This window comes from Alligator mississippiensis, chromosome 1 (genome assembly GCF_030867095.1).
Source record: "Alligator mississippiensis isolate rAllMis1 chromosome 1, rAllMis1, whole genome shotgun sequence".
Classification (NCBI taxonomy): Eukaryota; Metazoa; Chordata; order Crocodylia; family Alligatoridae; genus Alligator; species Alligator mississippiensis.
Window position 1 is genome coordinate 416,238,035 of NC_081824.1, and position 24,603 is coordinate 416,262,637.

Consider the following 24,603-nt stretch of genomic DNA (forward strand, 5'->3'; position numbering starts at 1 on the left):
CCCAAACGTTCCGAGCCCCCGGGATACAGGTGGTGTGTGGGTTGGACCTGAGCATGCGCGGTGGAGGGGCGGGGCTCCCGGAAGCGCAGCTGCCCCATTGGCCCGGCCGGGGGGGCGGGGTGTGCGCTGCGCTGCAGGAGGCCGCCCTGGCGCGGGGCGCAGCGCACCGAAACAGGCGTCGTTGCTGCCGGTTTTCGCTCCTCGCTCGTTGTCGCCCATGGCTGCCGACCCCCAGCCCCAGGCGCTGACCCGCAAGCCCGTCCTGTTGGGCGTGGTGGAGGGCTCACACGACGTGGTGAACATGGCAGCGATCGTGCCCAAGGAGGACGGCGTCATCAGCGTCTCCGAGGACAGGTACCGGCGCCGGGCGTGTGCGGGTCCTGGCGCTGCCCCGGCCCGCCCCGGCCAGTGGTGCGGTGCGAGAGCAGAGGCTGCGCGGGGTGGGCCCGCACGCTGCTCGGCTCCGGGCGCTGCAGCCGGGCCCGGCTGGGCCCGGCCCGCGGGAGAAAGAAGCGTTTCTTCGTGGCTCCTCTCGGAGCAGTCGCACATCAGCCCCGATCCCGACCCTGCCTCAGCTGGCGCAGTTGCTGAAGCCTCTGCAGCCTTGTTATGCTCAGGCGGGTGCAGGTGGTTGGGGGGAACTCAGGTCCTCTACCCCCGTCCCCCCACAGTGGGTGGGGAGAGACCTGATAAAAGCAGGAGTCAGCCTGCAAGAGTTAAGGCTGAAAGCCCAGAGGAGGGCACTGAGAATGATGGGCGGTTTGGAGGGGCTTCCACAAGAGGACTGCAGAGGGAGGCCCACTCTGTTTAGCAGAGCTGCTTGAAAGGGGGGTGCGGTGAGGGTTTCTAGAATACTCACTGGGGAGGAGAAAGTAAAGAGGAATTGACTGTTGGCTGTCTTGCGCAAGATGTGAGCTAGGGGTCACCAAATGAAACAAGCAGGTAATACGTTTAAAAACTAACAAAAATAAGTTATTTTTCATACAGCATGTCATTAAAGGGTGGCATTCGTTGCCACGAGTTGTGGTGGCAACTGATGGTGTAGCCAGATTCAAAAAGGGATTGCACAAATTCTTGGTGGAAAGGGATATCCATAGCTATTGAGCATGGGAGTTGAGGAACTGAATCGGAGCTTGTTAGACTTTTAATGCTGGAGGCTGCAAGTGAGAGAGGGACAGCAGGGCAAAAAAACCCAACCCTGATCATACCCAGTTCTCTCTCTCTCTTCCTTCATCCACTCTCTACCACTCTGTCACCCAGGGGAGTTAGGGACAAGACCTCTGAATCAGAACTTCCTAGACCTGAAATGCTGGAGGCTGCAAGTGGGAGAGGAACAGGGGGGAGGGGGACCTTGGTCATACCCAGGTCATACCCAGGGGAACAGATAGCTGTATTGGTCTACAAGCAAAAGGAATCAGAACTCTGGGATGAGGTGATATCTTTTATTAGACCAATTAGATATCTGCAAAAAAAAAAAAAAAAAGTCTTTATTTGCAAGCTTTTAGGCACACTCAAAAGAGATCACCTCAACCCAGAGCTCTGGTTCCTTGTCATAGCAGGTCACTCTCCCTTGCACTACCTGCAGTGTGACACAAGCTACTGGGCAAGATGGACCTATGGTCTGATCCAGCAAATGGCAGTTATTATGCTTTTGTTTTATTTCAGTTGGTGCATGCCCTCCTGCACGTAAAAAAAAAAAAAAAAAATTATATTTATTAATAATAAATATATATATATAATCTTAATAATTAATAATTCTTAATAATTCTAGTTATATATAACTAGAAAATATATATATTTATTAATAAATATATAAATATAATAATTCTTAATAATTAATAATTCTTAATAATTCTAGTTATATATAACTAGAAAATATATATATATATATATATTTTTTTTTTTAAAGGCATCTTGCTAAAGAGGTGCTGTCCCTTAAAATGAAAGTTATCTTAGTCTGAATTGGAGACCATGAAATGGCCCTTCCATGTAGCATCACTCAAGTAGAAATCATGCAGTGTATGTGCCTAAGAAAGATGCTTCAGTGTTACCAAGTGAGTATACCAGCCTTTGAGACTAATCAGATACTTTCTGCAGACCTTATTAGCTCAGTGTTGTCACTAAAGAGTGTCTGCTTGTATCTGGGTACTCCAGTCTGCAAACTAGCGCTTTTATTTTGCGTCTTAGTCCTTATTATAATCATAGTTTCTGGCTCCGTGTTAGATGCACAAACCATGCAAAATGTAATATACATTCATTTAAGTGCTGGGCTATAGTAAGCCTTAGTGTCTGGTATGAAGAAAAAAGCCCCTTGCTTATAGTCGGGTGACAGATGGAACTGATAGTGACAGAAAATGTCATATTTGCTTTGAGAAGCATTATGGCCAAAATCTGCTGTCATCCAAGTTGAGTACAGTTGGGTATACAGGCTTGGTCCATGGTAATTGGCTGGAATGATTAAACTTGATCTGTAAGAAAGTACTTCTCAAACATTAATTCCATTAATTTTTAATAGAAAGAAATGTAATATACTCTCCCCTTAACAAGGAGGATGAAGCATCTACTTTTTTTCTTGTATTACTGCTTAACCTATGCAAAGCATGAAGAATAGTAACCTGACCCTGTGGGGTAGGTTCTATGCAGGGAAGTAGTCAGCATAAGTTCTCCCTTAGCTGCACTAATAATTGAGACTGTGGCCTGAATGAGCCCATAGCAAAACAGAAATCTGCAGATTCTTGTCAAGAAATCTTTTACTTTAATTGGTATAGCAAAAGATAATGGAGCCTGCCTATTGCTAGTGAGATGTTGGCAATACAGACTGGATTTAGGGAAATCAGACATGATTTAATTTGGAAACCCCTAGCTTCTAACTATCTTTTGTTTCAAGCCACTAAGAAAACCGGTTCACAATCCTTAAGTGTTTGCGTCTGAAATCCTTCAGGCAATTTTCCTGCGGTTAGTACTTTAGATAGAAGAGGATTTATATAACTAGGCACTGATGTCTGGATTTGTAGCGGCAATAGTGTTTTGTTTCAGTAGTTAACCTCTTCCCAACAAAAGTGTTTTGAATTTTATTTGGAGGGAATAGTAAATTGGGAGGAGAACTTGAAGCCTTCTGGCTATTCTAAAGCAAGAGCATGGCTTGGGAAAGCTCCGAGTGATATGACTGTTTTTTCATAGATGCTAGGGTCAGAAAGGACCTCAACAGATGATCAAGTCCGACCCCCCCCCCCCCTTCCCCCGTCAGATGCCTATCCTATTTTTTTACTTTTAAAAACACTACCTTTTATTATCTTAGTCCACTGACAGGTACAGCCTAATTTAAAGGCATGACAAGATCTAATCCCAACAATCGCAATTCCTGTCATGCCATATGTGCATGGCAAGATTTGGGATTGGGGGTTGGACCCCCAACTCCACCCTACTTGCCAGTGCAGGGGGAGCCCAGAATCATGATCTTGGGCTCCCCTTGCACCAGCAAGTTGAAAGCCAAGTACCTGACAATCAGCTAATTGTTGGCTTGCTTTGGGGAACTATGCCTAGTCTTGAACTGGCCCCAGTGTGGTTCCTGCCAGCCAACGATTAGACCACACTGGGGCTTAAACCAGCCCTGGTGCAGAACCAGAGCCCTCTGACCATCAGCTGATAGCCAGCTGGATCTGGGACTGTACCAGGGCTGGGTTGAGCCTGATACAGTCCTGTATCCATCTGACAATTGGTGATTTCTTACAGGTGGTGACCACACCAGGGCCAGCTGGAAACCCCAGTGTGGGCCACCCTGCCACACATTCAACTTAAAGCTCAGTGGAAACCAGCCACAAAATTATTACACATCTTGAGTACATTTCTGTGTACAAAATTATTATGTACTTCCTGGGTTGGTTTGTTCATTTGTGTTTTGCACCATTCATTGTATGAAAATGTAGTTGGGTTACTAGTTAAGATGTGATTAACTGGCCAATTGCATCTTAAGTTTAGCATCTGCAAGAAACCTTATTAAGGTTCATTCTGTATTGGCCTCTAAATAAGGAGATTTCTTAAATATCTTTGATGGTGATTTAAAAAAACAAAGCCAAAAAAAAGCCTTATATTGGATGTGGAGAGCCATCCGTCTAATGAATGATGTGTAATCAGCTGATGTGACAAATCTGTTCTATGTATTGCTTATGTGAGATGCTTTGCAACTTTTGTGAAATTAATTAAAGCAGGGGTTGGCAACCTATGGCCCGTGGGCTGGATCTGGCTTGCAGAGCCTTTGGATCCAGCCCATAGAATAGTGTCTTCAATAGTGTTCAGTGGCTGGGGACTCGCATTGTGCCACATTAGTCAGCCACTTGGCCCCTCTGGCAGAGTGGGGGTGGGGGTTGGGATCTCATCTACTATGCCACAGTTGAGTGGCACAGGCTCCAGTAGTGGGTAGAAGGACCCAGCCACCATCAGTGTTAATGCCTGCCTGCCTCTGAATAGATCAGGGTCGTTCTGCCCCACCCTGAGTTGCTTGCGTTCAAGTGTAGAATAGCGATCTGTGGTCAGTGGGTTTCAGTGTAGTACCCATATGTAAGGAACAAATGTCCAACTCTTCTTTACCTGAAGTAGTGAATACACCTGTTCAGGCAGGTGAAAGTGGTAGGAGTGGCAGTTAGTTATCCAGGAATGTTTTAATGCATCCAAGTGAAGATCTAAGAACAAGATTACAGTACAAGCTTTTTTCTGCATTGCCCTGCCAGGCAACAAACAAGCTGCTGGATCTAACAGCCGCCTAAGTCTAAACATATAAAAGCCTGAGTCAGGCATGGCTTGGTTGGTGAGATGCCAGAGCTTTGACCCTTAAAGCGAAATGATTGGCACTGGATGGTATGATGGTAAAGCTGGTGACTGGTGCCTTGGAATCTGCTTCCCTGGTTTAGAAAAATAGGGCTGGAATGGGCCTTGGGAGGTTGTGTGATTTGTTTCCTTACTTGGGACAGGATCATCTTTGTCAATATCACCTTGTCCAATGCCTATTCTGTTTCCAAAGATGAAGATTCTACAGCTTCCGTAGGTAACCTGTTCTGGGTAACTTCTCTTGTTAAACATCTTCAACTGCTGTTAGCATAGTGGTGGGACACGTTTAGAAATTGGCTAGTATAGACAACTTGGCTGATTTTCATAATTGTGAACTCTCTGAACTGTGCTTCGTATGAAAGGAAGTCCTATGCCTTAAGCTCCCACATCTGATGTTGAAAAATGTAGATCGTACAGTCGAGAATTACATCCCCCTTGACTGTTATCAGAGTGCAGCTGAACAGATGCTTTTGTCTGTAACTGAATTATCAACCCTCTGCATATCCTGTCTTTTTGGTGTATGCATTTAAAGTAGTGCTGGAACCCAGAAGAATACTGCTAAGTTTTTAGTTACCTTAGAATCATAGAAAAGTAGAGCTGGAAGGGACTTCTTGAGGTCATGTAGTCCAACCAGTTGCTCAAGGCAGGATCATCCCTGGCTAGATCACCCTAATCAAGTGTCTGTCTAACCTCCTCTTGAAAACTTCTACAGATGGACAACTTCTAGGTTGTCTGTTCCAGAGCTATAATATTATAATTTTATGCTGTAGCTCGGCAATATTTTAAATTGGGATGGCAAAGGGCCATTCTTCCCTTCTTTCCTACTCCATTGTATAGTCTGGTGTTGCTAAAGATCCCAGTCTTGCTCTACAGTTCATGGAGATGCCAAGCAGCTGAGATCTGAGTTTAGACCACCTTTTTATTCCTAATTAATGAATTCCAAAGAATTAATTTGTGTAGTTAAGTCTGTTTTACAGTTTTATATCCTGGTTTGGCTTTTTAAATTTAAGTATGCATGATACGAGTGTTAACACATTTATACGTGGCTTATATTATGTATATGCTAGCAGTCATGATGGAGTTTATGTAAGGCAAAGGACATTTCTTTGTAGGAAGAAATTGAGATTTCCATACCTTATTTCACCAGAGTAATTTGGGGCTGTTTTTAGCATTCTCTTTTAAAAGCCTTTTTGAAGTACTAAAATTTTGGCCTTCCAGCTCTTAAATATTTAGAATCTCTTATCAGGAAATCAGACATACAGTGACAGGCTATATTGCCTGTACAAATCTATACCTGGGAAATATTGTCTGTGGAATTGGATGCTGTGTTCAGAGCAATAAGAGAAGATGAGCTAGGAGGCATATTTTGCGTAAGCTTGAGAGCTGAATGCATGTCTGCGGTCAAAATGATACTTACTAGTAAGCTGATTGGCTTGCAGCAAAAACTCAATAAAATGTCTGCCTCAGGTATAAGATCTGACTGACTGTTGTCTGTTTGAATACTCTGTAGAAGCTTATATGCATTCGCACTCTAGCTTGCTGTAATAGTAGTAATTTATTTGCTCAGTGCTGTAGGTGGTGATGCTGCTTTACAGGTGAACAAAAATGGCAGCTCTTTGCCCTCAGGGACTTTAAAATAAGAATCTGCAGCTTGGTCATTAGTGGCGTGTGTGTGTGTACACGCCTGCACATTCATGTATGAGGAAGCTAATGCTACAGATACAAAAGGTTATTGTTATGGCTACATCTTTGGGATTCTTTGGGACTTTCTTAAAACTAAACTAACTTGCTGCAATACAACTTGATCAGTATTTTGGAATAAGAACTAGGGTGGAGGTCAGTGGCAGAAGCCTGAATACTGGGAAATGACTGGGGGGGGGGGCAGGAGGCTCAGTAGCTCAGGGTCAGAAGATCTTCCAGATGTTGAAGTCAACACAAGAAAAATAACTTCTCTATTGAAATGGGGATTAGCACATGAGAAGTCCTGCTGAGTGTTTGTTTGTGTTTTAAAATGTGCGCAGTTAAGTGACATGTTCTAGCATATCACATGATATTTTTTTTATGCATGGACAATGGGGTGGCATGGGTTGAAGTACAGCCAGGTGAGTTGTTCAGTTTTGGTGATAAGCTAACAGGTCTCCAAAAGAGACACTAAGCTTTATATGAATGCCAAAGTGCAAGAGATGCATAGCGCTTTCTCATTTCAGTCATCCTGTGGCTGTTGCATGGTGCAGATCAATGCAGGCTTTCTTGGGGAAGCTCTTGTGCTTTGTGTTAAGTGAGTCTTCTACTTGACTTAAAGTTCTGGTGCAGGGGTGGATGGGTGGCTGTGCAGTGAGGGCGTGGCCTGGGCCTCTGAATAGCCATCTGGTGCCCCAGGGTGGGGGAAGTATCTTAGTCTGTTTTGTTTTCCTGTGTGAGGTTTAAGGATTATTCTTTGGCTGTGCGTGGATAGCTCTACTGTCATCTTGAAAGGTAAATAACTACTTGATATAACCTTCACCTGATTAGGCCAGCTTAAGGCAGCTTTATTTTAGATCAGCTATTAAATAGTGGCATGCACCAACCCTGAATTTCCTGTGAATCTCATTTTTGACTGTCCCTCTTCCCGAGCACAACCTCTCTGGCCCTTCTTTACTTCAATTAGGGCTGCTTACACAGCCCTAAGAAGCATATCTTAGACCTCTGTCAAACTCCTGCCTTGGTGCCTTTCATCCTTGGTGAGACTAGCTGGGAACTCAAATCTTTGTCTCCCTGACATTAATAGAGGGATACCACCTCTCCCCCTCCTCACTCAGACATTGGCTAGATATGGTAGGATGTTTTATTTTACCCATGCCTCTTCAGAGGGATTTGGGGTGGCACTGACCTGGGGGTGGAGGGGATGGGATTGATCCTATCTGGCTCCAGGCCTATTTGCCCAGCACCCGCTGCTGGGAGCACTAGATGGAATAGGCAGTGTCTCCACAGAGACTGGCTGGGACCTTCACAGGCAGGGCATGCTCAGCCTGGCAAGTGGGATGAGGCCACGGTGCCTGGGACAGGGATGGCCAGGGCCAGGGTTGTGGGGTGGTGACAGTGTGGGGCTGGAGTGCGAGGCTGGGACCTGTGGCAGAGCCATGATCTGTTCCCTGCTCCCCCTGCAATGGGCTCTAGTTCTGCGGGCACAAACATGTGGGTACCAGATTGCAGATCAGCCCCATCCCCTGTATAGATGCTGCTTCCCACTCACCCACGTCCCTGTCTCATCCACTCGGCCAAGCGCACCCTACCTGTGGGGGTCCCGGCCAGTCTCTGTGGAGAACCCACCTGCCTGCTCTGTCCATTAACCCTGGCAGTGGGTATGGGGTGGATGGGCCAGGGTGTCTGGGCAGTCAGGGTGGGTCTAGCGGTGGCAGTGACATTAATAGCAGCAGCCTGAAATATCCACAGTCTCCGGGACTGCCGGGAAGCTGAGTCTGGCTGCCACCGTGTGAGTGGGGTTGGCAGGGTCAGCCTCATGTGCCGCGGACTGGGCTGACCCCCTGTCTCTGGACCAGACAGGGCCGAGGGACCTGCCATAGGCCAGATAGAATCTCTTGGCAGGCTGGACTCAGCCCATAGGTCATATTTTGCCCAACCCTCCTCTAAACCTTTCTGAAGACACTGGATACTTCCCTCAGGCTGGTCTGTTAGGGTAGGAACAAACTGGAGAATGCCACATATGATGAACACACAATAGAAAGCTGCCTCTGGACTGCTTTACTTTGCAAGGAAGTCCTATGCTGTGAATTCCCATATCTGATCCTGGTCTTGTTTGGGCTCAGTGGGCCAAGAACCAATTTCCAGTAGGCTTTCTGGGACCTTAGAGTGGTTACACTGTTGGTCTTGAGGTAAGTAATTTTTAGAAGGGGGGAAGAACGAGCAGCTTGTTCATTGGGCCAGATTCTTCCTGTATTTCTTTAGTGGCACCCCTTCCAACAATTTGCGCTCCCCCAGCAACCTACTCATAAGTTCCCCAGCAACTGTTTCTATTTGCATGGTAATATATGCTTCTAAGCATATATTATATTACTAATATAACTACTTCTAAGTGGCAGAGCAGAGTGCTCCAAAATGAAATGCAGCGTTACCTATGTAAACCTCTATTCACAGCTGCCACAATCCTTCAAAGGAAAAGTAGCTTTTTCTTCAAGTGTCTCCTTAAAGGTAGAGCAAAGAAACAGGAGAGAAGATGGCTGAGTGAAATGCAAGTAAGTTGTTCCTGTGCCTTAGAGCTCAAAAGTATTTATGAACAAAAGGCACTACCCTAAGGAAAGGAACTGGTCCTGGCAGAAAACCTGTCTGCACTATTGCCTTCTATTCAGAGTAATCTCTGGAAGAAATCCTGGGAGATGATTTATTTGTAAAAGCCACTTAAAAGCTTTGGCTATTTTTCCTGTATACTCAATACACGCTTTTTAAGCTGGGGCCCTTTCATCCATGTATCCAACTTTTTTTGCAGCCAAATGGAATGCACATGCCCACGCACTGGTTCAGTGAGATCTGCTGCAGTGTCCATGGCAGCCTTGCTTAGGCAAAGTTAGGTGCCAGAATAATGTAGCTGTTTTCATGCTATCATACATGGGAAAGGATCTTGGATTTAGCTATTTCCCTAACTATTAACAAAACTTATGGCAGAGAATGATAGCATCCTTTCATTTTTTTCCATGGCTAAACATTGAAACACGGTTCCTTGCTGATCACCTTAGATGTGCTATTCTCAGCTCAAGCTACTATTTAGTTTCTAGAGCACTCTTAGCATTTGTTTAAACATAGGGGATGCATTTACATGTGCACTTTACTGCAGAGTTGACCAATTAGTTCCACAATAAAATGTCACCATCTACATATGCACCCATATTAGAGTACAGTAAATTGACTAACTCTGCTGTAGGAGAGTATTGTCCTATGGCAGAATAATTTACACCACCACAAAGCATTTGTGGATGGTAACCAGGGCTGGGCTGTGGCATGAAGGTGCCACAGTGCAGGGCCTGCCTGCCAGATAGCCCCTGTACTGTAGCACCCTCATACCACAGCCAGCCCCTCTGCTGCCCAACACTGGAGTCTGGGGCTGACCACCCCCACCCTCCGATCCCCTTCCAGGTGGGGCTGCTTCACCTCAGCTTGAGTTGGTGCAGTCCTGGTTGCACATGTAAACACTTCACTTGGGAGCAGCTGACTCTGGTGCAAATTGTGCCAGAGTTTATTACATTGGGGGTCATTGCATGTGTAGATACACCCAGGGGGCACATCCACACGTGCAAACATGTGTGCTTGCAGCAGCTCAAATAGAAGTGGTGCAAATTTGAGCCGGGACTTTTTGTCTTGGCGCATGTACTCGGACATGCACTTTGTTGTGGAGCAAATTGTGCCACTTGGGGCAAAATAACCCTGCCTGGCTCCTCCTGGATCTGCAGCCAGGGAGAGCTAAAGCCTGGGGCCAGCACCTGCACTGTCCCCAGCAATATTAAAAACTGCCCTGTCCTGGCCCCATCCATACAAAAAGGTGCCCTGGCAAACGGCTCAGGGCTACTCGCTCTCAGGAGCTTCTGGTGCCCGGCCATTGGTACCTGGGCACACTACCTCTTGTGCCAGCTGGACTGCTGCAGCAGCATCCCAAATCCATTTTTAAAAATACCCCCAAATCCATGTTCTTCCACAGTACGTATGTATATACGTACACACACACAAAATGCTTTATTGGTATATTTACAATGTTAAAGCAGTTTGGAAGCCTACCAGTGTCTCTATCGTCATGAAAAAATAAATTTTAACAACCTACGTGTTGATGTGTGCTTTTGGTTTTCTTCACACATGATGGCTATGTGATGGGGGATGTGGTGTTTGCAGGAAGGGGGTGCAAAAGAGTGTGGGGGAAGGTGGGTGTGTGTGGAGGGATGTGGGCTGGTTGATCTGTGGGTAGGTGTGGGGCGATTGCTGGGGGGACTGTGGGTGTGGGGGACCTTGTGGGGGGAGGGTGCTGCTCAGGAGGGGTGGGTCCCCTGGTCCCCATGGGATGCAGCTCCCCACACAGCGCATGGAATGCTGGAGGGCCCCAGCCCTCCCGCCCAGGGCCCGTAACTGACCTTTCACAGCAGCAGCTGGGTCCTGCTGGCCCTGGGGTTGCTTCTGCTGCCCAGCCGGGCTGGTCTCGTGGTGGCAGGACCCAGCTCAGCACACGAAGACCGCGTGCCGGGCCCAGCCAGGTCCTGGGGCTCCTCTGCAGCCTGGCCAGGCCAGGGCCATGGCAGCAAGACCTGGTGCGGGACATGGTCCCTGCGTGCCAGGCCCAGCTGTGTCCTGCCGCCCGGCCAGGCCGTTATATAACAGCAGGATCTGGTCCAGTGTGTGGGGACCACACAGCTGAGCTGGGGCTGCTGGTGCCACCTGGCCCAGCAGAGCTGGGTGAAACGAGTATCCCCAGGGCCCGCAGGACCCGTCTCAGCTCCACGCGGTCCCCGTGCGCCAGGCTAGGTCAGGTCCTGCCGCTATAGGAATAGCCTGGCTGGGCGGCAGAGCAGCCCCAAGGACAGCAGGACCCAGCTGGGCCCAGCACGCAGGGACCGCATGCTGCACCAAGTCTTGCTGCCATTGGTCTGGCCTGGCCTGGTGGCAGAGGGGCCGCTGGGCCCGGCACGCAGCAGATGGGCCCCAAGGCCGGTGACATGCCGCATCCCGCCTCTGTCCCTCCATGCCTGCAGGGGGGTGAGGACCTGGCACAACCCCATGTGGCTCTCTAGTGTGGCTTGCACTGGAGTGGGTCACACAGCTCCAGGAGGTGCGGCTCCTGTGCGCGCCTCCCAGAGCCGTGTGACCTACTCCAGTGCAAAGCCGGACAAAGGGGTTTGAGGCGGGGCAAGAGGCATGTGAGCGCTCATCTGGATGTGCCCAGGGAATATAGTGTTAAAGCATGGGTTTTTTTCTTCTGTATAAAAAAAACATGGCAAGTCTACCACTTCTGTTTTACTTGGCAAGTTTAGTGAGGTGTTCTAAATGATGTTAGGTGTAAGTGTCTATTCTTACTCTAAAGTGTTGTTAAAAAGGAAGAGCTAAGGGTTTCTTTTTTTTTCTTTTTTTTTTTTTTGCCCAGCCTGATAGAGGAACATCAGTGAATAAGCAACTTTGCAAGGCAGTATCTTCAGTTGGAGTTATTGTATGTAGCAGGCTTTTTCAGCACTAAACTGCAGAGTTCTCTGCTATATGGAAAAGTCTGTTATTACTCTTCTGAAGTGAGCAGGCTTGCTGCTTTTCACCAACCCAGTCTTCTAATTCATCATGGGTACAAATAATATCAATGTTGAGAGGGAAATTAATTGTTCGGCGTCGGAAGAGTCCATAAGCATGTGAGAGAATCTTCCTTGTGACTTAAGGTATAGTCTGCTTTGTCTCGTCTGTCCATTGCTTAGTGCAGGCTTAATAATTCTAGTTTTAGTTCCTAATAATTTATAATTAAGTTATAATAACCAGGCACATGATTACAGATGCACTAGGCATCTGACTAGTATTTAAAGGTCCTGTGGTAAACTTTTCATATTGATTTTTTCAATCTGCAATAAATTCTAATCATGCTTTTGTGCTAGGATGTTTACCTTAGCTTAAAAGAGGATAAGGAATATCAAAAATGTAACTGCAATTGAACCAGGCTTATGCTTGACAGAAAAGGGAACTGAGGGTACCTTTGTTGGCTAGAACTGAGGGTAGTGTTTTTTTTGGCAGGATACAATTTTGATTCTTAGAACCGTGGCTAAGAGAAGTCTTGTGTTTGCCTTTATCCCTTTTCCTTCATTCAAACTATTTATGTAATTTGTAATGCATTGGACTTGGTGAGTGCTTAAAGGGGAAGAAGGGAAGCTTTCAGTTCTGCAGCTACAACACTAGTCTAATACAAAATAAGGCAAAGGAAGAATGATAAGTAAACCTGGTTGTTGGATGCTTTCATTCTCTGCCTTAAAGCTTTTTCAAATGGCACAACAAAACTTCTATAATAGTTAAGGAAATAGGCTGGAGTTTGCTTCCTTCCTTGCTTTGAACACTTTGTGCCAGCATATGGAATCTCATGCTTGTTTTCCTGTAGATATCACTCACTATCACTTGGTCCTTCTGCCGGGCAATCTCTTGGGTGTGTTCTTAGTTTCCTTTCCCATCCTACATATAGTAAAACACCTTCTGAAGGTCATTTTAAACATGTTTTGGGATGCGGCACCAAGTGCTTTAATTAGAGAGCCTCGCTAATTAAAAGTGCCCATGCATCACATATCAGCATCCCCGTGCTGGAAAAATGGTGGTGGGGTGCTTTGAACTAAAGCTCATCAAACGTGTTTTATTTCAAAGCGCCCCGCTGCCATTTTTTCAGTGCAGAGATGCAGAGGGTCACTGATGCTCATGACACGGAAGGCTGTCAGAGCATGGCAGTCTTCATGCTCCAGCAGACCTAATTAATCGAGTCTGCTTTGATGTGCTGGATTTCCGGCACATCGGAGCAGGCTCCCGGCACGTCTGTAGAAGCCTACTGATTTCAGTCTCCTTTCCAGCAGGCTTCACATCGGCTCCTTGAACTGGGAAAGCTTTGTCTTTAAGATGGATAGTAAGACTTTTTGCCTCCAGTGTTTATTGGAAGGCTGTTTCAGAATTTTGCTGGCCTGATGGTTTACTACAAATTTCCAGCCTAAAGTGATTCATAACCAGTTTATACCTATTTGTGCATGTCCCAGCATAAATAAGCATTTCAAGAATGACTGGGTTGAACATGTGAAAGCCTCTCCTATTTTAACCTAGATTACAGGTGGGACCAGACAGGGGTGGACTTTATGAAGATCTACGTTCCCTGATACCACAGAGGTGAAGTTTTGGGGGTAGCTTACTTTGTCACGTGAAGTGAACTAAAAGCATCTACAATAAAGGATCCTCAGGATGGGGTCACAGATAAAGGCAGATCTGCAGTAATCAATCTTGTAAAGCTTGCTTTTTGTTTTCATTTTTGTTTTGTTTGCTTTTGTCTTCAGTGAATGTCAGAAAGATGAGATGTTCTCTGGGAAATATCTGGAAGCTAGATTAGTGAGACACTTCAGTCACAGCTTTGAAGTTAACCTATGCTTTGTCCCTTTTTCTGTTTTTATCGGTGAAGAACAGACATTCAAAAAACCCAAGCGTGGATTGATTCGGTCTTTGCAGATTAGTCTAACATGCCTAGATTGAACTGAAAAGCAAGTGAATAGACATTCATTTTTGATTCCAGAAATGAAGCCACATGTCTGCAGTGGCTCAGGCTAGAAGTTGCAGGGTGCTAGGGCGAGCCATCCCTTCTCTTCCACAGTGGCCAGAAAGCTGGAGGGAAGCTGAGCTGGGAGGAGGGTGGCCGCTGAGTATGATGGGGGGGGGGGGGCAGGGACCCCTGCCAAGGTGTCTGGAGGGGGATGGGGGAAGCAGCCTTTGCCAGGTTTGCCTCTGAGTGGCAGGGGACATGGCCAGCCGGGGGCCCCGGGCAACACCTCAGGTGAAACGGGGGGAGGCAGAGGGTTTAATCCCTCTCCTTCCCTCCCTCCCTTCTCTGCTTGAGCCTGCTGTCCCATACTCCCACCACCTCCACTCCAGTGGGGAAAAGTCTGGCAGGGCTCTGCCTTCACCAGGCAGACCAGACTGCATCCCCAGCCAGGTTCCACCCCCCCCCCCCCCCAAATCCTCTTGTCAGCCAGCCCTCACTGCTCTGGCTAGAGAGCAGAGGGGCGGGCCCAGCCCTGCACTGCTTCAGCAGACTGCCCAGCCCCAGCCCAGGGCTACAAAGCATCCTGGGATGCTGGCAGACTGTGATTTAACTTGAACCAGGAAGAGGTCTGGGACAGAAGTTCCATAAACCGGTTTGACCTCAATCAGTTAAGTCTGATTCTGCATTCAACCAGGTTTATCTTAAACTAGTTTTGAAACTTTTTTACATGCACTGAACTTCTGTTCTGTTACTAGTTTTAACCAATTTCTGATCACTTAAACTGGTTTATATGTAACTTGTATCCCTAGCCATTAAGTGCAAGCAAGCCATTAAGTGTCTTCACTTATCCTTAGGTGGACTCTTTCAGTTCTCCCATTTAAGTGGTTCTTGAACTTTTTAGACTCAAGACACTCCTTGTACATGAGGCACCCCTTGAAAAATGCCAACTCTTATTTTTCCATGGACAAAAAAGTAAAAACCACTACAGCAATGCTTTTGTTGCAAAGGACTCTAAACAACCACAACAATAATAATAAACCACAATAATGTTTTCGACACGGTAGATTCCCATTTGAAATCCCTGAGTTTATCCTGTGAATTGTATGCATGTGTTTGCATACCTAATAGTGCTAATATTGGATGCCACCCTGGTTGAGAATCATTGGTACAGACAGGTGAAATAAGTATGTTACTTCTAAGAGTATGCAAAGGGAGACTTAGCAGATTCGGGTAAAACAGGGTATAACTGTTTTGTCTGCTGTTTCCTGTAGTAAGTGGAAGCTAAATTGGGATAACTTACCATCTGTTTCATGCAGGGGCCAATCATTGCAGTGTAGATTCAGTTATGTGATAGAAGCAGACTGCTAGAACTGTTAGGGTAGATCAGCTGACACATTCACAAACGGTAGAGTTTTCCTCCTCTTTAAGATGGTATTATTGTTAATCTACACAGATTAACAATAATACCCCCAGACCCTACTACACAGTGGGTGTAGTACCCCACTCCATTCTTACCTTTCAGGTCCATTCTTACTTTTCAGAGTGAGTTGGACACTTGTGGCTCTCTTTCTTGGGAGTCTGACCCAACAGCCTTCTTAAAATCAAAAGCTTTGCTTGATTTAGGAGGAAGACAGACTCACAAGAAAGACTTGTTTGGGGGGTTGTTTTGTTGTTTTTTGTTTTGTTTTGTTTTTTAAAGTCTTTCTGCCTGCATTGCCTAAAAGATCTCCCACTGCTTCTGACGCTGAGCAATTCTGTGCATGAATCTCTTGGGTTCTCAGGCCCCTTTCTATCTAGATGAAAACTAGTTTTCTTAGTTTTGCCACCTTATACTAAATCATCACAGCCAGCAGTTCTGGATTTGTCCCTTAACACTTGAGAAATGTTATCTTGAACCATTTTCCCCCTTCCTGTCGGTCTTCTAGATAGTTTCCTATTGGTATAAATATATTCTCAAAGTAAATAGCTTAATAACCAAGAGTTAATCATGACAGAGGAGTTACAAAAGTGTCACTTTTTTTTTTTTTCAAAGGTTAAATGAATTACCAGTCTGCTCATAAGGGGTTCACCAGTAAACTGTGGGGTATGTGAGAGCCAATCTGAGGAAAATTTAAGTGCTTGTTTGCCTCATTATGATATTGAGGTAATGTAATTAAACCACTGTAACTCAAGCTTAGAAACCAATTTGGCAGGTAAAACGTATGCACTTTGCAGACACATCTATACGAGACAATAAACTGCATAGTAAATACAGGTACTACCCTGCTACACAGTATTTTCATATGCAGCAGTGCACATGTAGACAGTCCCCTGGCTGGCTGGGGCACAGGGTGCTTCAATGCAGGGTTAGCCAGCATGCAGTCCCTGCGCTGAAGCACCCTCATGCCCCAGCCACCCTCTTTGCAGCACATGAAGCTCAGTCGGAGCAGCCCTGGGCTGGCAGGCTGACTGCCCCCACCTCTCCCCTGATCCTCTGCCAACCTGGGCTGCTCCAGCATGCTGCACACAAATAAACTCTAGAGCTTATTGTTTCAGAGTTTATTCATGTGCATTAATTGCATGTGTAAATATGCCCACCTGTAAGTTATTTAAATTGAACATCTACAGAGCAAGTCAAAGTAATTGGTACCTTTGTCTTGGTTACTGGAAGAAAATACAAGAAACAATGGCCATTACAAGAAATAATAGCCACAAGCTAGCAGAGAGCAGATTTAGATTGGACATTAGGAAGAACTTCTTCACAGTTTTAGTGGCCAAGGTCTGGAACGGGCTCCCAAGGGAGGTGGTGCTCTCCCCTACCCTGGGGGTCTTCAAGAGGAGGTTAGATGAGCATCTAGCTGGGGTCATCTAGACCCAGCACTCTTTCCTGCTTATGCAGGGGGTCGGACTCGATGATCTATTGAGGTCCCTTCCGACCCTAACATCTATGAATCTATGAAAATTTAAATTTTGATATTTCAGTGCACATGAACTTTTCCCCTCTCCTATCAAGAGTCATTTTCTAACTAAAATGATTAGGAATATAAGAAGCTTTCAAAAACATTTTTGGTCAGTGAGACTACCTGGGGGTATTAAAATAGGGAGGAAGAAAAAGAGTAAAGCATATTTGAATGGATAGTATTAATGTGTGTATTTTTAGCTTTGTAATCTACATGCTTTTTAAAAACCTCTAGTGTTCATATCATTGAATTACAAACATCCCCAAAACTGGTAGGGTATTAACTTTCCTTTTTTTTTTTTTCCCCCCTCCCCTTGTGTTTTGTAGATGTACAAAGAAAGGGGAGTATATGCACACAAGGAAACTGACTACTTGCTAAACATGATCAAAGCCCCCAAAATCAGGCAAATTGCAGAAGTTTGCATGTCTAGAGATAAATGCATCATGCTTTTGAATCAGGCTTCCAAGCAGTAATGAACATATGCTCCTAGTGACAAAGGCCCATTTTAGTGTCTCCCAGAGGACGTGCTGCATTGATGTGAAAGTGCATTTCAGTGAGAGAGTTGGGGAGAAAGTCTTAACCAGAATCAGAGAGAGGAGTTCTGCTTGGTGTCCTGAACCTGGAGGAGTTTATTGGGTGCCTTATCATTGCAATAAGAGGGTACTCTGCACTGTATTCCAGCACATCATCAGTAAGCCCATTTTTGGAAACTAGTCTGTCTCAACATTTAGAATTGAGCTTTGGAAGTGCATATCTAGGCCTCCTTAAACCTTTCCTTAATGCTCAGCTATTCTGTGCATTTCTTTAGGTACAAAGAAATCTACTGATCTTGCAGATTCAGCAGTTCCTGCCATAAAGAAGAAGAGTTTGATCAGTATCACCAAGAAAACTTAGTTCCCTTGCATTTGAAATTACAAGGAGGCAGCAAGGGAAATTTAGGTTAGATATTAAGAAGAATTTTCTCTCTAGGGCTAGGGAAAGAAGTTGTACATAAACTGGTTTAAGTGATCAGAAACTAATTCAAACCTGTAACAGAATATAAGTTCGTTGCACTTAAACCAGTTTCAAAATGGCTGAAACTGGTTTAAGAGAAACCTGATTCAATGTAGTATCAGACTTAACCAATTTGGGTCAAACGGCTTTGTGAAAATTCTGACCCAGACTCCTTCCTGGTTCAAGTTAAATCAGAGTCCCTCAGCACTGTGCAGTGCCAGCCCTGCCCCTCTGCCCCCTAGCTGGAGCAGTGAGGGCTGGCTCACTGGCCTCCTCAGGCAAATCCTGTCGGGGGGGGGGGGGTGGGGGGGTGGCACTGTTAAACTTCCCTTCTCTTAAGTATGGAGCTGCCCTTCCCTGTTTACTTAGTGCTGGCTGTGTAGGTGGACTACAAATCCCAGAGGCACCTAAAAGCAGGAAGAGGAGCAACACTGTAGAGTCCTGCTTCTGTGATTGTGGACTGCAAATCCCAGAGACCTTGGGGGCAGCACAAAGAGAAAGCAAACACACCACCCATACTGGCTACATACAAGAGAGCTGTGCTGTAGCACCCCACGGCTTCTGGCTTGAGCCACAGCAGGCATGTGGCTGCATTTCCTGAATCAAAAGTGAATGCCTGTGCATTTGCTTATTGGTTCAATCTTTGCAGCTTAGACTAACCTGCAAAGACTGAATCAAATTATCCTCAGCCTTTTGACTGTCTGTACTTAGCCCAAGTGGGTAGTAAAACCTTGAAACGGGTTATCCAGAAAGGTTGTAGAAGCTTCATCTTTTGAAGGTTTTTAAGATCTGGCTAGATAAAGCCTTGGCTGGGATGATGTAGTTGAGGGTGGTCCTGCTTTGAGAAGGGAATTGAACTAGGTGACCTCCTGAGGTCCCTTCCAACCCTAATTTTCTATGATGTGTGGAAGCAGCTGTAACTTCTGTTATTAATAGATAGTTATCGATAATGGTTACTCTTGTTGGATTTTTCAAAGTAGATGCAGGATGGGGAGAAATTAACACAACTATATTAAGGTTGGGGGTGGAGGGCACTGTAATTGTATGTTCCATGAGAGAAACAGTTGCAAAACCTAGGGTTTTCGGGTAGTTGCCTTAACGGTACTCAGTCCCTGAATACAGGGAGGTGAATTCTACTTCATAAACAGCAAATTCTCTCATTTACTGCAACTGTCAGTAAATGAATAGGAAATAATTGATTCATCTATCCTGCTCTAGACTGACACTCTCAGTCAGTAAATGATCTTACCAGACCTCTGCAGGGAGCTCAGTATGGTCTAAATAGCTGACATAATCCATTGGCTTCACATTCAAACTTCATAGGCATTAGGGCTGGAAGGGACCTCGGAAGATTGAGTCCAGCCTCAACCAACAAATTTGGTTGTGTGTATTAAGTCATTGGATTATTTTTAGCCAAGAAGTGGAAAAGAGATAAAGGTTTGGTTAGTTTTGTCATGGTGTTAGCCATCTGTGGCAGCTTGATATGTCTTTGCTTTTAAATGTTGAGCATGTTTAACTGTGCTCAGTCACCAGTTAATGTAAACCTGCCTTCTTGCAGTCCCTTCGTGTCTGTCTGGGGAGATGGTGCTGTGAGCAGCATAGATAGAAATATCCCTTTTTATGCTATCCAACAAGAGAGGAAATCAAAAGTAGATGCATGGAAGGAGGCAATGCATAGCCTTATTTTGAATATCATGGGCAAATCTACCATTTTGAAAGGGGGGTGCAGATGTTTCATATGTGATGATGCACCTCACCAACACACATTTTTCTCCAGTTAAAATAAACTAGAAGCTTTGGTAATATGGTAGGGACCTAGGGTTGTATTGAAGCAAAAAAAAAAAAAAAAAAAAAACTTAATTGCCATGAGTTAAAAATGATCTGCAGGGCTGTGAAATAGAATTGGCTTCATTACCAGGAGCAGCTAACAAACAGCAGCATTGCAGAAGAAAGGATAGATTGACTGGTGGAACATAAAGACTCTTAAAGAGAGGGTCATTTAACACTTGTGGAATGAAGAGATTTTTAGAAGGGGTCCAGTAGATTATAATGAGCTGCGATGTCAGTTGAGTCCCTCAGCTCTCCCTGACTTGAAATGCTGCTGCTGCTGCTAGGCAACTGGTGTTAAACTGGGAGTGGACCAGGAATCAAAGTGGGGGTGGAAGTGCACGAGTGCACCTCCCCCCTGGGTTTGCCACTGTGTACATAATAGGCTTTATTTAATACCCTCTTGCTTATACTCCCTATTTGGCCCTTCATGTTTGTCATCTTTTTTATGAGTTTCTCATTTGGCTCTTCTCTGCTCACATTGGGTGAGCATGTGCTCCCCACAGCAGGCAAGTTGCTTGGTATCTTTCACCACTTGCTGTATTCCAAAAACCATATGCTTAGCTGTGGTGTAAGAATTTCTCTTGTTGTTTTAGCTTCTTAAAACCTCCTTCCCTCCAGTATCCGCTATCCGTGTTGGTCCTGTGTTTGAGCCATATATGAGCTTTATTTCTCCTCCTAAAGGCAACAGGAACTGCAACCACTTAAAAAAAAAAACAACAAAAAAAACAGACAGATTTTTGGGTTTTGTTTGCAAGGAGTAAGAGGAAATCTGAATGAGTAGCATAACTGTAGCAAACCTAGATGTGTCTTAACTAACATGAGTATTGGCTTTAATTCCTCAGATCACTTATTCTACCTTGTGCCACATCTTTGCCTGTTTTCTTATTTTTCCACTGCTCCAATAGACCTGTACTTGCATACATGAATATAAGTGCATATAATGAAAAACAAATCTGAAAAGAAGATGATTGCATTTCTTAAACATGACCTAAGTGGAATGGAGTTTAGCAAGGGGAGGTACTGCTTAAAGTACTGAAACTTTCCTTAAACATAGGGAAGGAGGGAATATTACGCATGTCCATGAATATGGTATACTGAATGATCAAGGAGAAATGTTTAAGTCACTATTTTTTTGACAATTTTAAAAGATATGAAGGAACACAGATGACAAGGGACCCTTTAAAAAAGAGGTATCTAAGTGTTTTGGCTATAGGAAAAAGTCAGCCAAATTTGGTTTTGTAAGCACTGTATGTACATATAGGCACTTCAGCTTCCAAGACAAGTAAAGTCATGCTCCCTCTAAGTGGTGGTGGGCTCTTGCTTTTCAGCTGTGCCAGACATTCAAGTGCCTCTTAGGACTTGAGCTCAAAAGCAGTGTCAGTTGTCTGCCAGCGCTGAGTGTGGTAATAACTTTGAGGAGTTTGCATTACAAACTAATGGATTAGCAATAATGTTCTTAGCAACTGGCTTCTCTCTTTACCATTTTATTTTGTCATTTGTAAATAAAAGTATTTTCTCTACAGTAATATGATGTTAGCCTTATTACTTTGATCAGTTATTGACAGGTGCCTTGAAGAGAGATGCAACATTGAGCCATGGGAGTTGGGGAAAAAAAACCCTTGAGAATTCCCTGTAGCACAGCTTAATAAGAAAGGAGGGATATTGGGAGAAAATGACTCAAAGGATGCAAAGTATAGTTGCGGTTAGCTCCTAGTCAAACTGATTTTCTGGTTCTCAAGAAGTAGCATAATACCGCATCGCTTGGTTTGTATAGTGAAGATAGCTTCTTTCAGTGTTTACATGAGACCATTTGGAGAGATGGAGAGTCCCTGGGCTCAGCTGCCAGAAGATATGAAAGTGTAATCAAGATAATGATTGTGAGAAGCAGTGCAACCACCATCACTCTAGCATACCATAATTCCTACTGGAAATTGGTTCTTGGATGAATGGTTGTTGGCCCACTGAGTTCAAACAGGACAAAATCAAAGCTGGGTCAGATGTCTGAAGAACGAGCAGAAATGTTGCTTCTACCTTCTGAATGGAAATGCTCTTTTATATATAATACATTCTTTTACAGATCAACCTTCCCATTTGACTTTATTCTAAAACATGCCAGCACAGAAACTTTTCTATTGGTCTTTGATTTCATAAAAGCATTACCGCTGAACTGAAGTACTTATGCCAGATTTAGCTGGGGGGGGGATGTTTCCCTTAAAATTATTTAAATGAGTATGTGAGAGCAGAATTTCCATGAGAAAAAATCCAACAGTTAAGTTTAGCCATTTATAATGGGATAAAGTATTTTGTACAAAGGCACAGAATGAAGCCACTTGAAGATGAACACAAATTGCCCATTTTGTGGGGGAAAGTGGGGGCTGTAAAAAGTTATGCTCTGAAGCCATACATGCCCAAATATCCCAAAATGGTATAACCAAATGTAACACTTCTGGAATATAGAAAGCTTTTAACAGAGTAAAGGAAGTAGTTTATTTTGGGAGCAGAACTGCCTTTTGGGGGAATTCTTAGCATGTTAAGTTGCATAGGTTCAAGAGCCAATGTGCATATCACAACAACAATATTTCTCCGTTTGCATTCATACCCTTCTAAAGAAAATAACGTTTGTGGCAAGAAACTAATGCTTTTAGATAAAGGTTCTTGTATTGGACAACCAGTGAAATGTATCTATGTATTCCTAGCAGGAGAAAACTGTCAAAGAACTACTGTGTTCATGACTAATGGAAGTAGGTCATATATCTTTCTAGAAAGGCAGATGTGTTGCATGAAAAATATCTGGCTCAGGCTGACCCCAGGCGAAACCAAAATGATGATGGTCGGATAACAATGAAAGGTGATTTCCACCTTTCCCACCCCCCTTCTCCCACCACTTACGACAGGTGTACAGCTTGGTTAATTGGATGACATCAGTATCATAAAACTGGCATCTTTCTCCTTGTAGCAACTAGGTAACTTAATCTGTTGAGAATTTTTAGGCTATCTGCCATCAAGAAATAGGGAAAATGGGACTACTCAGTAAGAAAAATTATGCCTTGGCGGTATGGAAATATAAGAGTAAAATGGTAAGTGCACCAAATCAAGCCATTAAGACTTTGCAGAGGAGCTTAAGATGCATTCTGGGGGGTGGGGGATTCTTTCTTGGTTTTTATTTTTACGACTGAAGTGAGGTCATATGTATGTGGTAAGGATGGACTAGAGAAAAAGGATGGTTTAGCAGTAATTTTAAAACTATATTAATATTTTGTCTAGTTTTCGGCAAGGGGAAAAATGCTGACCTTAAAGGCAAGATACACAATGGAAGTAAGGATGTGGAAATGGAAATTACTATGACAGGTAACATGCAACATGGAGATTTCAACATGCTGAAGTTGAGGGGACTGATCACGTCCATATTGGAGTTCTGAAGGAATTGGCGTATGAAATCACAGGCCCAGTAGCAAGAATTCTTAACAAGTCCCAGATTGTAGTATGAGTGGAGAAAACAAATGTTTTACCTGTATTAAAGAAGGTGGTGGGTAGAGAAGGAGTGTGATCCAGGCAACTGCTATTAAGGTCAATAATATTCCAAGGAAATAGTATTGACCTCAATAGTATGGAAAGCTTTTAGAAAAAAAAATGAAAAAAGAATATTTAAGGATATGCAGGTAAATGGAAAATAGGAATAAATACAATGTTGGCTTACCAGGGGGAGATCATTAGGCTAGCTGGGCATATCTACTTTCAGAAGTCTTATTCAGACACAAGAAACGTAATGCCATTTCTCTGGCTGTCCTTAATGTCCAGTGTTTGATATGGTTCCACATGGAGGATTACTGCTGAAAATGAGCACTAGTTGAGGAATTATGCAGTACTTAAGGAGCTGGAAATGGATAGCATTTAAAAAAGAGGAATATAAGGCTAGTGCGATATATTAACAGTGACCTTTCTCATATATCAGTCTTGGGGTTGATCTTGTTTTAATATTTTCAGTGCCCATAATATTTGCTGGCTATAGAAAGTTCGAAGCATTGTCAGTAAAGAGGGGAATTGGGATATTACACAAAGAGAGGTGAATGATCTCAAGCACTGGAGTAATAGATGTGGGATGAAATTCAATAATACAAGATAGAAGACTAACAACAAAAACTTCCACCATAAGCTAGGAACTCCTCAGTTAGAAATAACCGAAGAAGAGGAGGAGAACTTGAGTGAACTAGTTGATTACAGGATGTTCAACACAATAAGATGATGCCCCTGTGAAAAAAAGAGTTGTGATCATAGAATGTTTCATTTGAAGTATCTTTGGTAAAGAGAGGGGAATATTGGTGTCATTATCACAAAGTACTGATGAAACCTCATCTGGAGTATGGTGTATGACTGTATTCAAGAAAGATGAATAAAGAATGGAACAGGCACTCAGAAGGACTGAGGATGATCAAGGGAATGGAGAGCCTATCACATGTGTGGAAACCAGAAGAGATTAGCTTGTTTAGACCAGCAAAAAAGAAGGCTAAGAAGTAGAATTAGCACAGTCTGTAAATGGCAGGGAATAAATGTGAAGGAGGGAAAAGAGCAGTTTTAACGGAAGGAAATTTTGACCCAGGAACAAATGGATATAAACAGGCTGTGAATATTTGACTAGAACATTTAAAAGCAGGTTCCTGGCTGTGGTTAGGTCAGGGGTGGGCAAAATGCGGCCCGCCAAGCCACTTTATCTGGCCCATGAGGCCCCTAAAAAATTTAGAAAATTAATATTAATCTGCCCCTGGCTGCCTGTTATGTGGCCCTCGATGACGT

General features: G+C 44.3%; 1 protein-coding gene across 1 annotated transcript in view; it reads left to right on the forward strand.

The window, feature by feature from the left end:
* The first annotated feature begins 114 nt into the window (after window positions 1-114).
* The window catches only part of WDFY2 (WD repeat and FYVE domain containing 2), a 114,455-nt gene continuing 89,966 nt past the window's right edge, over window positions 115-24,603 (forward strand). Inside the window, exon 1 of the mRNA XM_006259868.4 lies at window positions 115-354. Within this exon, the coding sequence (XP_006259930.1) occupies window positions 218-354 (137 nt within the window). The 5' untranslated portion in view covers window positions 115-217. The remainder of the gene's footprint in view (window positions 355-24,603) is intronic.